At 39.7% G+C, this 14,740-nt stretch overlaps 2 protein-coding genes across 2 annotated transcripts in view; one reads left to right on the forward strand and one right to left on the reverse strand.

Annotated features, from left to right (window-relative positions):
* The window catches only part of IFT74 (intraflagellar transport 74), a 172,643-nt gene that overhangs the window by 101,687 nt on the left and 56,216 nt on the right, over positions 1 to 14,740 (reverse strand). The gene's annotated exons all lie outside the window — the stretch shown is intronic.
* Positions 1 to 14,740, forward strand: part of LRRC19 (leucine rich repeat containing 19) — a 38,325-nt gene that overhangs the window by 3,588 nt on the left and 19,997 nt on the right. The window contains exons 2-3 of the mRNA XM_082247065.1: positions 2,983 to 3,060; positions 8,248 to 8,764. Coding sequence (XP_082103191.1) covers positions 2,992 to 3,060; positions 8,248 to 8,764 — 586 coding nt within the window. The 5' untranslated portion in view covers positions 2,983 to 2,991. The remainder of the gene's footprint in view (positions 1 to 2,982; positions 3,061 to 8,247; positions 8,765 to 14,740) is intronic.

The raw sequence follows: 14,740 nt of genomic DNA on the forward strand, positions 1-14,740 counted from the left end.
TGATTTACTAAAACTGGAGTTCTCAGAATCTGGTGCCGCTGTACATGGTAGCCAATCAGCATTTATTTTCAGATAAGCTTTGACAATAAAACCTGGAAGCGGATTGATTCCTAACTTCCTATGCACAGATGAACCAGATTTTGCATGCTCCACTTTTAGTAAATCTCCTCCCATGTGTTTTAGATACTTGCTTTACATGCATTACCATTTATTCCTATAGAAGATGTGTATTGCTGTGTATTGATGAACATAGCCCTGGAAACACAGGGATTGCCCAAAACCATATAATGGAGAGCTGCTAACATGTTCGGACATTCTGAGAACACTAGTAACACCAGAACTTGATCCAACCAGTAAATATATAAAATATACAAACTTATTTTAACCTGGCAAAATATTTGCAGCTCAATTTACTGTTCACAGCTCATTACAACAGATTTTATCAAGTGCTAGGAGAAGTACTTGATCATTGGAAAACACTGGATGGGGTTGGGAATTTACTAAAGGGATGGGGATCCTTCTGTCAGGGTCCTAATGACCCTTAAGAAACAGTCAAACCATATAAAGTTTACCCAAAATAGAGTTATAGGTTTTAGGTGAAACATAGTGCCATATACAAGATACCAGAATTAATATACACAATTTAGGAGCATCCTAGCTAAGACTAATATGCTAGATTATTGTTATACAATATACTAAAATAACAAACACAATTTAGGAGCATCCGTGGTAGAACTAAAATACTAGATTATTGGTAAACTTTTACTGCTAGAAAAGGAAAAATTACAGTAAGGAATTATGCAGAAAAATTGTAAGAGGCTGAAAATATACCCAGTGTAAAATTCCGGGCCCTGTGGCTCCACGGGCACAGGCAATCACCCTGAATTTTATTAAAGAGAGCCACAAGTGAAAAGAGGTTAACGAAACTCAGTCCCTTGTAATGTGTACGTAACAGAAATATGTTTTGCCCATGAGACTTTTGTGAATTTCGCCAAATAAAGTTGATAAAAAGTTTCTTAAAACGTACAAAATGTATTCCATATCAGAATGTAAAATCAGACATAGTAAACTATGTCATGAAAAGATATAATATTTACAAAAATGTTAGGGGTGTACTCACTTTTGTGAGATACTGTATATACACAGTATCTCACAAAAGTGAGTGCACCCCTCACATTTTTGTAAATATTTTATTATATCTTTTCATGCGACAACACTGAAGAAATGACACTTTGCTACAATGTAAAGTAGGGAGTGTACAGCTTGTATAACAGTGTAAATTTGCTGTCCCCTCAAAATAACTCAACACACAGCCATTAATGTCTAAACCGCTGGCAACAAAAGTGTCAATATTTTGTGTTAACCCTCTTGGATATGGAGTTCACCGGAGCTACACAGGTTGCCACTGTAGTCCTCTTCCACTCCTGGTGGATGTTAGAGACCTTGCGCTCCTCCACCTTCCATTTAAGGATGCCCCACAGATGCTCAATAGGGTTTAGGTCTGGAGACATGCTTGGCCCATCCATCACCTTTACCCTCAGCTACTTTAGCAAGGCAGTGGTCGTCTTGGAGGTGTGTTTGGGGTCATTATCATGTTGGAATACTGCCCTGCTGCCCAGTCTCTGAAGAGAGGGGATCATGCTCTGCTTCAGTATGTCACAGTACATGCTGGCTTTCATGGCTCCCTCAATGAACTGCAGTTTCCCAGTGCCGGCAGCACTCATGCAGCCCCAGACCATGACACTCCCACCACCATGCTTGACTATAGGCAAGACACCCTTATCTTTGTACTCCTCACCTGGTTGCGGCCACACACGCTTGACACCATCTGAACCAAAGTTTATCTTGGTCTCATCAGACCACAGGATATGGTTCCAGTAATCCATGTCCTTAGTCTGCTTGGCTTCAGTAAACTGTTTGCGGGCTTTCTTTGTATCACCTTTAGAAGAGGCATCCTTATGGGATGATAGCCATGCAGGCCAACTTGATGCAGTGAGCTGCGTAGGGTCTGAGCACTGACAGGCTGACCCCCCACCCCTTCAACCTCTGCAGCAATGCTGGCAGCACTCATACGTCTATTTCCCAAAGACAACCCCTGGATATGCCACTGAGCATGTGCACTCAACTTCTTTGGTCGACCATGGCGAGGCCTGTTCTGAGTGGAACCTGTCCTGTTAAACCGCTGTTTGGTCTTGGCCACCGTGCTGCAGCTCCGTTTCAGAGTTTTGGCAATCTTCTAATAGCCTAAGTCATCTTTATGTAGAGCAACAATTTTTTTTCTTTGCCATGAGGTGCCATGTTGAGCTTCCAGTGACCAGTAAGTGAGAGTGATAATACCAAATTTAACAAACCTGCTCCCAATTCCCACCTGAGACCTTGTAACACTGAGTCACATGACACAGTGGAGGGAAAATGGCTAAATTGGCCCAATTTTGACATTTTCACTTAGAGGTGTACTCAGTTTTGTTGCCAGCGGTTCAGACATTAATGGCTGTGTGTTGAGTTATTTTGAGGGGACAGCAAATATATATATTTTTTAGGTTTACTATTTTATTCCTTTCTTTGACATGGTCTCCACACGAATAAATTGGTCTTGACTGTCTACTGAGGAAGTGGGCGTTGTTCCACGAAACGCATTGAGATTTCAGTTCAATATGTATTTACTTGATTAAAGTAATACTTTATCTACTTTATCTATTGACATAAGTTGGTATATGTAACCAACTTATGTCAATATATTTGCATCCAGTCTATTTTTTAATATGTCAAACAGTATGTACTGTTTACTATGTCTGATTTTTAATTCTAATATGGAATACATTTTTGTACATTTTATGAAACTTGTTATAAACTTTAATCTGAATTTTTTTCAGCTGCTCACCATATGTGTAGATGAGGTCTATTAGTTTTATGTTATGTGCTTTGTTTTGAAACCAAAAAAGAAATGTTAAATTACTATTAACAGTATATTGTTTATTCCAGGAAATAAAGATGCATATGATAATTCTACTTTTGATGATGTGGGGAAGTGTGTATGCCCAGTTTGATTGTAGGAATGAGGTAAGAACTAACTTTTAAAAGGGAAAGATATTTATTTGATTCAAAATTCTTTGTAGCAAAAGCTTGTAGCTGCTTTATTGCACATTGATAGAATCTAAACAGAAAGCATAGATCTTGTGATTTATTATGTGCCTTTTTTCTTCTTCTTTTGGGTTTTATGAACACAGTGTATCCTGTATTATATATATTACACTCCTTTTCAAAAACCTTGTTAGTAAAAAAATTAAAATTAATTTTAGGTTACAATTCTAGTCAATTCAAAATGATTAAAGAAATGCATAATCAGTCACCAGCTTCACTGAGAAACAATCAATAGATATAAACAACTGCAGTTACTGCCAATTTTGAGCTTATCCTCACACTTTCCTTACCTCGTAAACCTCTTTTTTTGCCCTCAAGTGTGATTGGCAGCCTTAGGTACTAAACGGGAAATTTGGAAGGAAAACTTCTGATGCAACTAGTTTGTTAGTTCTGCTGCAGGTGCAGTTGTACACTACATCTGCTGGTGTGCAGCAGCAGCATGACCACACTGCAGTCTCATTTTAATTGGGAACATTTTTAAAATACAATGTAAACTTTGTATCTACAGTAACACTAGTTTTAAGATTGGTCAAAGTAGAAAAAGGAAAAAAAAAAAGATTTTTGACTTGCCTGTAAAATTAATTTCTTGGAGTACAGTACAGGAGATAAGCTTAAATGTAGATGATGAAGTGAAGATGTGGTTATATGATGCTAACTTCAGATGTTTGGACACTTGAAAACAGAACTGTTAAGACCCCTATATAACCCTTCCCGCTGACAAAAAATCCAATTTTCTTGATCATACAGTATGGAATGCAGGTTAAAGACATAGGATTGAGACATCCAAAAGAAATACATATAAAGAAGGGTGGGCGGTAACATAGCAAAGAAATGCAAACAGGTCCACAGTGAAAAAAAAAAAAAAAAAAAAAAAAGGAAAAGACCCTAACTAGACAGATGCTTGTAGCACCTTATAAATCGAAGCTGGCATCAGTAGAGGCATGAACATCCACCTGGTAAAACTTTGCAAACGTAAACCCGGTGGCAGCATTACAAATCTGAGTAACAGATGCCTAATGCTGAAAAGTCAAAGAAACCCATACAGACCTCCTGGAGAGGGCCTTAAAAGGCTAGGGAGGAACCGTATCATATTGGGAAGAAGCTTGAATAATGATCTGTCAAATGCACCTAGCAATGGTGGAGCGATACACAGGATGTCCTCTTCAAGAGCCTTCAGAAAGAACAAAGAGAATCCGTAAGTCTAGTATGCCTTGGGTCCCAGAACAACCTTACACTTGTGCAACACCATAAAAGAGTTCCTAAGACGACAATGCTGTCATCTATACTAGCCTTGCGGAAGGCATAGATACAAGCTTTGTTGAGGTCCATTGGTATCACTGGAGAATGTCTAGAAGGAGCTAAATTGATCAATTTCCTGTACAAAAGCCTTCAGCAGGGAGTGAGAAGCCAAAGGACACTTAAAGAGGATAGTCAAGACAGAAATATTTTCCTTGAAGTTACTCAAGGCCAGATGCTGATCCACAGACCCAACCGGAGAAAATCCAAGTTGCATCCCATGGACTAACTAAAATGGATGAAACTTTCTCTGCTCGCATCACAGAAAGTAAGCTTTCCAAGTGGAATGGTAACCGAATCCAATAAATCCCAGTCGCTCAGGACCTAGGCTTTAACAGCCAGTCCATCAAAGCCAGCAACTGGGAAGCTGGATGGTAGACTTGACCTTAAGATAGAAGATCTGTGCATTATAGAAGAGGCTAGGCAAGTACACGCAGACAGGATACAGAGTTTCAGAGGTCTGGAGTTGAATTGGGACTTTGGGATAGCAGTGTCCGTGCTTGAGAGCAGAAGGACCTGGAAAAAAACCTGGGCCTGTTCATGTCTTGGACCAATTCCAAGTAATCCAATGTGGACTTCTAAAAGTTAAAGATCCACCTGAAGTTTTTCAGTGTCTGCACAGTTCATTGTATACTGACATTTAAAGTCTGGGCAGAGCAATTGTTCAACAGCAGGTCGCCAGGTAGCCTACAATGTGGACACCTTGAGGGCAAAGAAGAGCCATAACAGGGCTCAATAATTTATTGAAGACCTGAGGAGCAGTGGAGAAGCCAAAGCCACAAACAAAGTGAATGTCACCCACCACGAAATGGAAATACTGCTGGTGCAGGGGGAAAATGAGAATATGCAAGTTGGAGTCCTTGATGTCCAATTACACCAGTATATCTCCTACTGCAGGAATACAATGACTGACCTGACTCAACTGAAAACTTCTGAATCTGAAGAAAGATGTTCAGGCACTTCAGATCCAGGATACGGCGAATGCCATCCTTGGCTATGGGAATCATGAACGGGTTGGAGTGAAACTCTTGAAATCTGTCCCCTGCTGAAACAGGACCAATGACCCACGAGCTGAGCAATTGCTCAGAGAGCAGCATGTAGATCCTCCAACCTTTGTGGGGATGAAGGCAGTGTGGAAGGCAATATCGTGAGGTGGAGAAAGGGATTTAAATCCCAGCCTGTACCTCCTGTAAATGACATCCCTGACAAAGGTCTTATGTGTCTCAAGCGCAAGCATCCAAGAAAGCTGGCAGATGTCCCCCCCACTTGAAGAAGTGGGGTGCCCTGTCACTGAAAGGAAGGCTTGGAGCCAAAAGGGTATGTTACGCATAGATTCAGTACACAGGCTGGTCCCGTATCTTCTATCTCCTAAGTGGGTCCAGGCACGGTCTCAGTAACATGCCTGGGTAACCAGTCTGTAAGCCACGTAAATAGCCAGGAAAAGGCTGGTGCGCAGCCAGGCTAAAGCAGTAAAAGAAAAAACAAAAAAAAATTAACAAAAAAACCCCCAAAACACAAAAAATAAACCGTCAATACAGAAGGAGACATCTATCACCTAGCAAAAAACTGAGATTAACTATCATTGGAAGGGATTATATGGGGGTCCTAATAGTTCTGTTTGCCAATGTCCTGTCACTTCAAGGTAGCAGCATATAACCCAGTTGTCTACGATTAACCCTGTGTCCTGTATTGTGCGATCAAGAAAGGTTTGTTTAGGCTCATAGTAAAAATTGCTATGTCCATATGGGAAGTAGAGAACTGTGAGATTTAAGCACACAATCTTTTAGCCCCTTTGTTCTAACCTAAACAAACTCACCCTATCCCTCCAAAGATATATTCTTATGGAGATCCAACAAGCACAACATCCTTTGTTTATTTACATCCAGCGGTAAAAGACTCCTCCTGGCGGGGCCATGGGGCTCTTATGTCCAGGCATGGGCAGGAAAGGGAGCCCTTCACTGGTGGATGTAAAAAAACAATGACTGTCACAGCTGTCATATCTTGGTAAAAAAACATCTGTAAGTGGGAGGATTGGATCTATGAGGTTAGGGCAAAGAAGTAATAAAAAATAAATGCACGTTATTTAAAAGCACATTTATTCAATTCTAAAGAAGCTTCCTGATGAGGGATAAGTCGCTGTCGTGATGATTGTTATAATTAAGGCAAAAAGGCTGCTCAATTAGAAAAGTGAATGTTGGTAAATATGTGGAAACTGCATTCACTATGAATACCCAATCATGAGGGTAATTTTTTTAAAATTTGAATTTTGCTAGCACAGTTGGCTCACTGGCGTAATTACAGCATCTCCTAACTTAGCAAACATTTCATTTGTTAAATTGACTGTAAACCTTTTTTTTTTTTCTTTTTTAATAACAAACATGTCATACATACCTGCTCTGTGCAATGGTTTTGAACAGAGCAGCCCCAATCCTCCTCTTCTTGGGTCCCACACTGGCACTCCTGGCTCCTCCTTTTCTCAGTGTACCACCATAGGAAGCAGTTTCCTATTGTGGCACACCTGCAGCCTTGATCCTTAGCTGGGCTGTCTGCATCTATAGACCCGGACAGCAAAGGTTATCCGTGCCCACGTTGTTACCCCAGCAGTTCATATTCCTGATATTTACCTGCTCTACCATGTGCTTGTATGAGAAAGTATTCTGTTCTCTTTGTATTGCTTCCTTTATCTGAAATCTCTGGTGTTCCTGCCAGTCACTCTGCTTTCCTATTAAAACCTGACCATACTAAGCAGGAGTGCACATCGTGGTCAGTTCTCTAGCTATGCTGGGAACTCTGTGTACTCCAATGATCAGACTTGTCCTGATACGCCCCCACAGCACAGCCATTCACAGGTAAGATCAGTGTGCCGCTGCTTCTCCTCCTCTCCTCTTATGTAGCTAAGAACAGAGGAAAGGCCATCATAATTTATAAAATAGGGAAAAGGAAAAAATAGGGAATAACAGGGGAAAGGTCATCACTTATAAAATAGGGAAAAGGGAATGTAAATCAACCCTATAAACAGGTATCTATTCTGCATGTTGAACAAATAGGTATAGGGAAACACATTAGAAAATGTTCAGGTGTGAATAGAGGATCAATGTGGTGGCTGCATTCATTTTTTGCATGCTTTTTTCTTTCTTTTCATACAGTATTCCAGTAGGGTTGCTCCACTCCAAGAAAGAGCAACAGATCCACCCTTGGACAGCAGAACTTTCAACCTGTGGTGTGGGTAGTGTTAGATATACTAGAAGATTGACCATTACAAGCACCCCATCAGTGTTAAATGGTTTGTCTCAACCATCTAACTGACACTTTTGCTGGAGAGCCTGGTCTGCTAAGGGAAGTTGCAAAATAATTGACTTACTGGCTGGATCACCACGTGAAGTTGAAACAGCTGACAGAAGGAGACTATGGAGCGGATTTACTAAATGGAAATAGGTTGATCACTTTACAAGGAATAACTGATCACGTGTAAGGAAAAAATTAAAATAAAAGGATTTTTGCTTGCACATGATTAGATGATGGAAGCCACCAGAGCTCACCCTCATTTAATAAGCTAAAGGAAAATTCCCTTGCAGAGTCAACAATCTATTTGCCTTTACTAAATCAACCCTTATACTTGCAAAAGAAAAGCACAATAAAAGATGAACTAATAATACATTTAAAAAATGTAAAAAATAATAAAAATTCCTCACAGATAAAATAACTTTAAGATAAGAACCCAATGGGTCACAGGAGGCTTGTTTCTGCTCAATTAAAGCGATAATATAGATCTTCATAATGTAATTATTGTCTGTTTACTCTCACCTACAGGAATGTTCGTTGGTTAATTTTAGCCTCACAGCAATCCCTCAAAACCTATCAGTAGATATTATAAAACTCAACTTGGCTGAAAACATGATTAACCTAGATGAATTAAGTAAAGGTCTACAACGTTACCCTAATCTTACAGAACTGAATCTGAGTAAAAACACCATCAAAAGCCTCCCAAATGACACGTTTTCTGGACTTACCAAACTTGAAGTTTTAATCCTCAAAGATAATTTTATTACAGCCGTTGAAGAATTTTCTTTTAAAGGGCTAGACAACTTGAAGATTTTGGATCTCAGCAACAATCAAATTAAAGAGCTGCCTACAAATATTCTGTTACCAGTTAAGCAGCTAGAAGAATTAAACCTTGAAAATAACAATATGACAAACTTGGATATTAAAGATGCACTAAAGGAATTGAAAACACCTCTAAATATAACACTGCATGGAAACCCATGGGATTGTAGCTGCTCCCTAATAAATCTATCAGAGTGGTTAAAAAACAGCAGAGTAAATCTAGGTAAGTTCCTTCAAAAAAAAAAAAAAAAAGAAAAAGAAAAAAAGAAGCATCCTTTGGCAAATGGTTAATGTATGATAGTGTTCCTCCTATGGTAAGGAAAACTGTTTTTTAAATGGTTTAAACATTTTCAACAAGAAAAAAACAAGGCTTCCTCTTTTAAAGGCTGTTTAAAAAACTATTTAACATTTATCATTCCCCATGTGAAAGGGAAGTTGTAAAGCTGTGGTTATTGGACTCCTGTACAATCCAAGAAAAATCTTGTAGAGCATAGTTATCATAAGTTATTTGCAGTTTGTGGCCATTTTATTAGGTAAATCTACTGACTGATATAAATAGCCAAAACCGACCTATCATTAGGCTACAGCCACAATACATGAAGCATGCCGAGATTCGGTTGTTCAACTAAACATTACAATGGTCAACCAGTGATCTAAGCAACTATGACTATAGAAGGATTGTGAGAACCAAATGTGGATGTAGTATTCTAGAAACTAAAAACATCTTGGTATATTAATAAGTATGCTACAGTAAGACTATTGAAAAAGAAAGACATCCAGTATCGGTTCAATTGCCATAAACACCTTAGTATTGAGAAAGTGCAGAGGAGAGGTGCAGAGAAGAGTGTCCAAACTTGTTGAAGCTTACAGGAAGTAGACAACTACTCAAAAAAAAAATACAAAATCGGTGTTTAGAAGAGCATATCTGAAAACACTCATTGGGCTCCATTCACAAAGCTTTAACACAAGGTTAAACTATCTTTATTTTAGCCATGTGACTAATTTTAAAACTCATTGGACTATCTTTGTGAATTGAGCCTGCAGACCTTAAAAAAGAAGACTTATAGCAGTAAAACACACAAGGATCCACTATTATAAACTGTGAATGGGAAAATTAAGCTTCAGTAGACACAAGACCTCCAAAACCATAGGACTTAAAGCTGACCTGAACTCTGGGCACAAAAAATGTATTTAAAAGAGGAGTTTGGCAATTGTTTATTTTTTTTTAAGAATTAGAGCTAAAAAACGCTACTGCAAAACTCATTCTACAGCTAAGGCTACTGCCGTTTTTATAATGTCCAATGTGCAAGAGGCCTAAGACTGAGAACTGAGTGATCAAACCCTGCTGATCGCTCGGTTCTCAGAACTCCATGAGCAGAGAGCTTGTGACTGTCAGCCACTAGCTCTCTGCTCACTGGAATGCTGGGTAGTGGGAGTGTCGGGAGCAGCTGGCTCAGGCTCTTAGCGACTTGCTGAGAGGCTGAGCCAAGGTGCCAGGCCAGGGTTGTGGGCAGATCCTCACCATACTGTCCTGATCTTGCCCCAGCCTGGCCTGGCTCTGTTACATCAGCCAACAGCAGGCTTTAGCCCGCTGTCTGCTGAAAACAAGTCACAGGAGTTCAGAACGAACTGCACTTCTGTGATCCACAGGTCAAGTACAGCCAAACGAGCCTCATCCGTACTTCACCTTTAAATGTATGCTTCTATAGCCAGAACAGATATATATCCACTTTGTGTGCATTAAATGCCTTTACAAACCTCCAGATGTTGCCTTATAAAAGCAGTAGTGACATCATTACTGTGCTGTAGATATCCTGTGCAGACAGCAGAGCTACAGGAGGGGCCCAGCAGTGCTACTCATTACAGAAAACTACAGGAGAGGGAGGAGACAGGACCAGTCAGCCTACACAAAAAGAAAGTTCTACTACTGAGGTTTAAAAACTGCGTCTTCACCTGACAAATCTAGATTTACGCTGTCAGATGCATATATTAATGATTTATGGATTCATCCTGTCTTCTATCTACTGCTCACCCTGGTGAAGGTATAAAGGTATGGAGAATGTGTACATTTTACCCTGGTGATTTTATAATGGTATGAGAAATGTATACATTTCACCCTAGTGATGGTATAATGGTATGGGGAATGTATACATTTAACCCAGGTGATCATATAATGGTATGTGGAATGTATACATTTCACCCTAGTGATGGTATAATGGCATTGGGAATGTATACATTTAACCCAGGTGATGGTATAATGGTACGGGAAATGTACACATTTCACCCTTGTGATTGTCTAAAGGTATGGGGAATGTATACATTTCACCCTAGTGATGGTGTAATGGTATGGGGTATGTATACATTTTACCCTAGTGATGGTATAATAGTATAGGGAATGTATACATTTCACCCTAGTAATGGTATGGGGAATGTAAATATGTTACCCCAGTGATGGTATAATGGTATGGGGAATGTATACATTTCACCCTAGTGATGGTATAATGGTATGGGGAATGTATATATGCTACCCTAGTGATGGTATGAGGAATGTATACATTTCACACTAGTGATGGTATAATTGTATGGGGAATGTATACATTTTACACTAGTGATGGTATAATGGTATGGGGAATGTAAACATTTCACCCTGGAGATGGTATAATGGTATGGGGAATGTATACATTTCACCCTGGTGATGGCATAATGGTATGGGGAATGTATACGTCACACTAGTGATGGTATAATGGTATGGGGAATGTAAACATGTCACACTAGTGATGGTATAATTGTATGGGGAATGTATAGGTTACCCTAGTGATGGTATAATGGTATGGGGAATGTAGGTTACCCTAGTGATGGTATAATGGTATGGGGAATGTATACATGTCACACTAGTGATGGTATAATTGTATGGGGAATGTATAGGTTACCCTAGTGATGGTATAATGGTATGGGGAATGTAGGTTACCCTAGTGATGGTATTATGGTATGGGGAATGTAGGTTACCCTAGTGAAGGTATAATGGTATGGGGAATGTACACATTTTACCCTGGTGATGGTATAATGGTATGGGGGATAGCATTAATTTATGACTGCATACATATAATTGTATACTGGTGTAATATAATAGGTGATCAGTGAAGAGAAGCAGTGTGGCTATTGGAGGGGAGAGATACCAATACAGTTTAAAAACATACTTGGTTTTATTAGTTTGGGCCGGAAATGTAGATGATGTCAGTGGACTTTCCAGGCATTGCAGACTTACAGTTTTTTTGCAGATAAAAACCCCCCTTTACACATCTAATTGACTATATGTCAGCTTGCTGAAGTTAAGGGGCAGATGACAGTGGCCGAAGCAAAATAAACTCCCACTTATTTGAAGTGCTGAAAAAGCCGGGACTCTGAAGCCAAGTGTTACTGTTATACATCTGGTGCAATCATCCATGAAAAGCCTTTTACATTATAGGATCTGTATAAAAATTGTTCATAAATAATCACACAACAGCTAATTAAACCATTAGAAAATAATGGAAATCACCTATTCGCAATTTGAGAAGTTAAAGTTACTAAAAATTGACAACCCTTTTGAAAGATAAGTGGACAGCTGTTACAACCCTTGGGTACAATATCCCCATCATAAGGGAATTCACTGGGTTTTGCACTCCCTTTACCAATCCTTGCTTTTTTTTTTTTGTATTTCAAAGATTCCATAAGCAATTTTGATTATTTTTCTCTTTATTCCTCCTTATTTTCAAAGGTTGTACATTGTTGGTTCTCTTTTCTCCTTTTTATGGATTCCACACGTTTTACTGATGGTTCTACAGTCAGGTCCATAAATATTGGGACATCGACACAATTCTAATGTTTTTGGCTCTATACACCAACACAATGGATTTGAAATGAAACAAACGAGACAAGCTTTAACTGCAGACTTTCATCTTTAATTTGAGGGTATTTACATCCCAATCAGGTGAACGGTGTAGGAATTACAACAGTTTGTATATGTGCCTCCCACTTTTTAAAGGGACCAAAAGTAATGGGACAATTGGCTGCTCAGCTGTTGCATGGCCAGGTGTGTGTTATTCCCTCATTATCCCATTTACAAGGAGCAGATAAAAGGTCCAGAGTTCATTTCAAGTGTGCTATTTGGATTTGGGATCTGTTGCTGTCAACTCTCAATATGAGATCCAAAGAGCTGTCACTATCAGTGAAGCAAGCCATCATTAGGCTAAAAAACCAAAAAAAAACCATCAGAGAGATAGCAAAAACATTAGGTGTGGCCAAATCAACTGTTTGGAACATCCTTAAAAACAAAGAACGCACCGGTGAGCTCAGCAACACCAAAAGACCCAGAAGACCACGGAAAACAACTGTGGTGGATGACTAAAGAATTCTTTCCCCTGAAGAAAACACCCTTCACAACAGTTGGCCAGATCAAGAACACTCTCCAGGAGGTAGGTGTCTGTGTGTCAAAGTCAACAATCAAGAGAAGACTTCACCAGAGTGAATACAGAGGGTTCACCACAAGAGGTAAACCATTGGTGAGCCTCAAAAACAGGAAGGCCAGATTAGAGTTTGCCAAACATCTAAAAAAGCCTTCACAGTTCTGGAACAACATCCTATGAAAAGATGAGACCAAAATCAACTTGTACCAGAGTGATGGGAAGAGAAGAGTATGGAGAAGGAAAGGAACTGCTCATGATCCAAAGCATACCATCTCTTCAGTGAAGCATGGTGGTGGTAGTGTCATGGCGTGGGCATGTATGGCTGCCAATGGAACTGGTTCTCTTGTATGTATTGATGATGTGACTGCTGAAAAAAGCAGCAGGATGAATTCTGAAGTGTTTCGTGCAATATTATCTGCTCATATTCAGCCAAATGCTTCAGAACTCATTGGACGGTGCTTCACAGTGCAGATGGACAATGACCCAAAGCATACTGCGAAAGCAACCAAAGAGTTTTTTAAGGGAAAGAAGTGGAATGTTATGCAATGGCCAAGTCAATCACCTGACCTGAATCCGATTGAGCATACATTTCACTTGCTGAAGACAAAACTGAAAGGAAAATGACCCAAGAAATAGCAGGAACTGAAGACAGTGGCAGTAGAGGCCTGGCAGAGCATCACCAGGGATGAAACCCAGCGTCTGGTGATGTCTATGCATTCCAAACTTCAGGCTGTAATTGACTGCAAAGGATTTGCAACCAAGTATTAAAAAGTGAAAGTTTGATTTATGATTGTTAATCTGTCCCATTACTTTTGGTCCCTTAAAAAGTGGGAGGCACATATACAAACTGTTGTAATTCCTACACCGTTCACCTGATTTGGATGTAAATACCCTCAAACTAAAGCTGAACGTCTGCAGTTAAAGCACATCTTGTTTGTTTCATTTCAAATCCATTGTGGTGGTGTATAGAGCCAAAAAGATTAGAATTGTGTTGATGTCCCAATATTTATGGACATGACTGTACATATAAACCGCATTCTTTTTGAAGCACGCTATTCCCTGCTCGATATTAAATTAGCACAACTTTTGTACCAAAAATATTTTCCCCATGAAACACAAACCCGAATGTCAGAGATTGCTCTAAAGCAGTTACAATAGTAGAACCCTGCATTGTACTACAGTATTTGCACAGAAACATTACATGCATACTGCCCTATCATTCTTTTTCAGGTCATATGAATTGATTTCCTTACAAGTGCAGTTAATGTCCTATTATAACTTAATATGTGCCATCTCTGTAAAATGCACACTATATTGTCAAAAGTATTGGGACGCCTGCCTTTACACACACATGATTTGTAATGGCATCCCAGTCTTAGTCGGTAGGGTTCAATATTCAGTTGGCCCACCCTTTGCAACTATATACCTTGCTTTGTGCACTGGTCCAAATCATTTGGTGGAGGGGGGATAATGGTGTGAGGTTGCGTTTTAGGGGTTGGACTTGGCCCCTTAGTTCCAGTGAAGGGAACTCTTAAGACGTCAGCATACCAAGACATTTTGGACAATTTCATGCTCCCAAATTTGTAGGAACAGTTTGGGGATGGCCCCTATCTGTTCCAACATGACTGAGCACCAGTGCACAAAGCAAGGTCCATAAAGACATAGATGAGCGAGTTTGTGGTGGAGGAACTTGAATGTCCTGCACAGAGTCCTGACCTCAACCCGATGATAGAACACCTTTGGGATGAATTAGA

This window comes from Pelophylax lessonae, assembly GCF_965119305.1.
Source record: "Pelophylax lessonae genome assembly, chromosome: 1".
NCBI classification, from domain to species: Eukaryota; Metazoa; Chordata; class Amphibia; order Anura; family Ranidae; genus Pelophylax; species Pelophylax lessonae.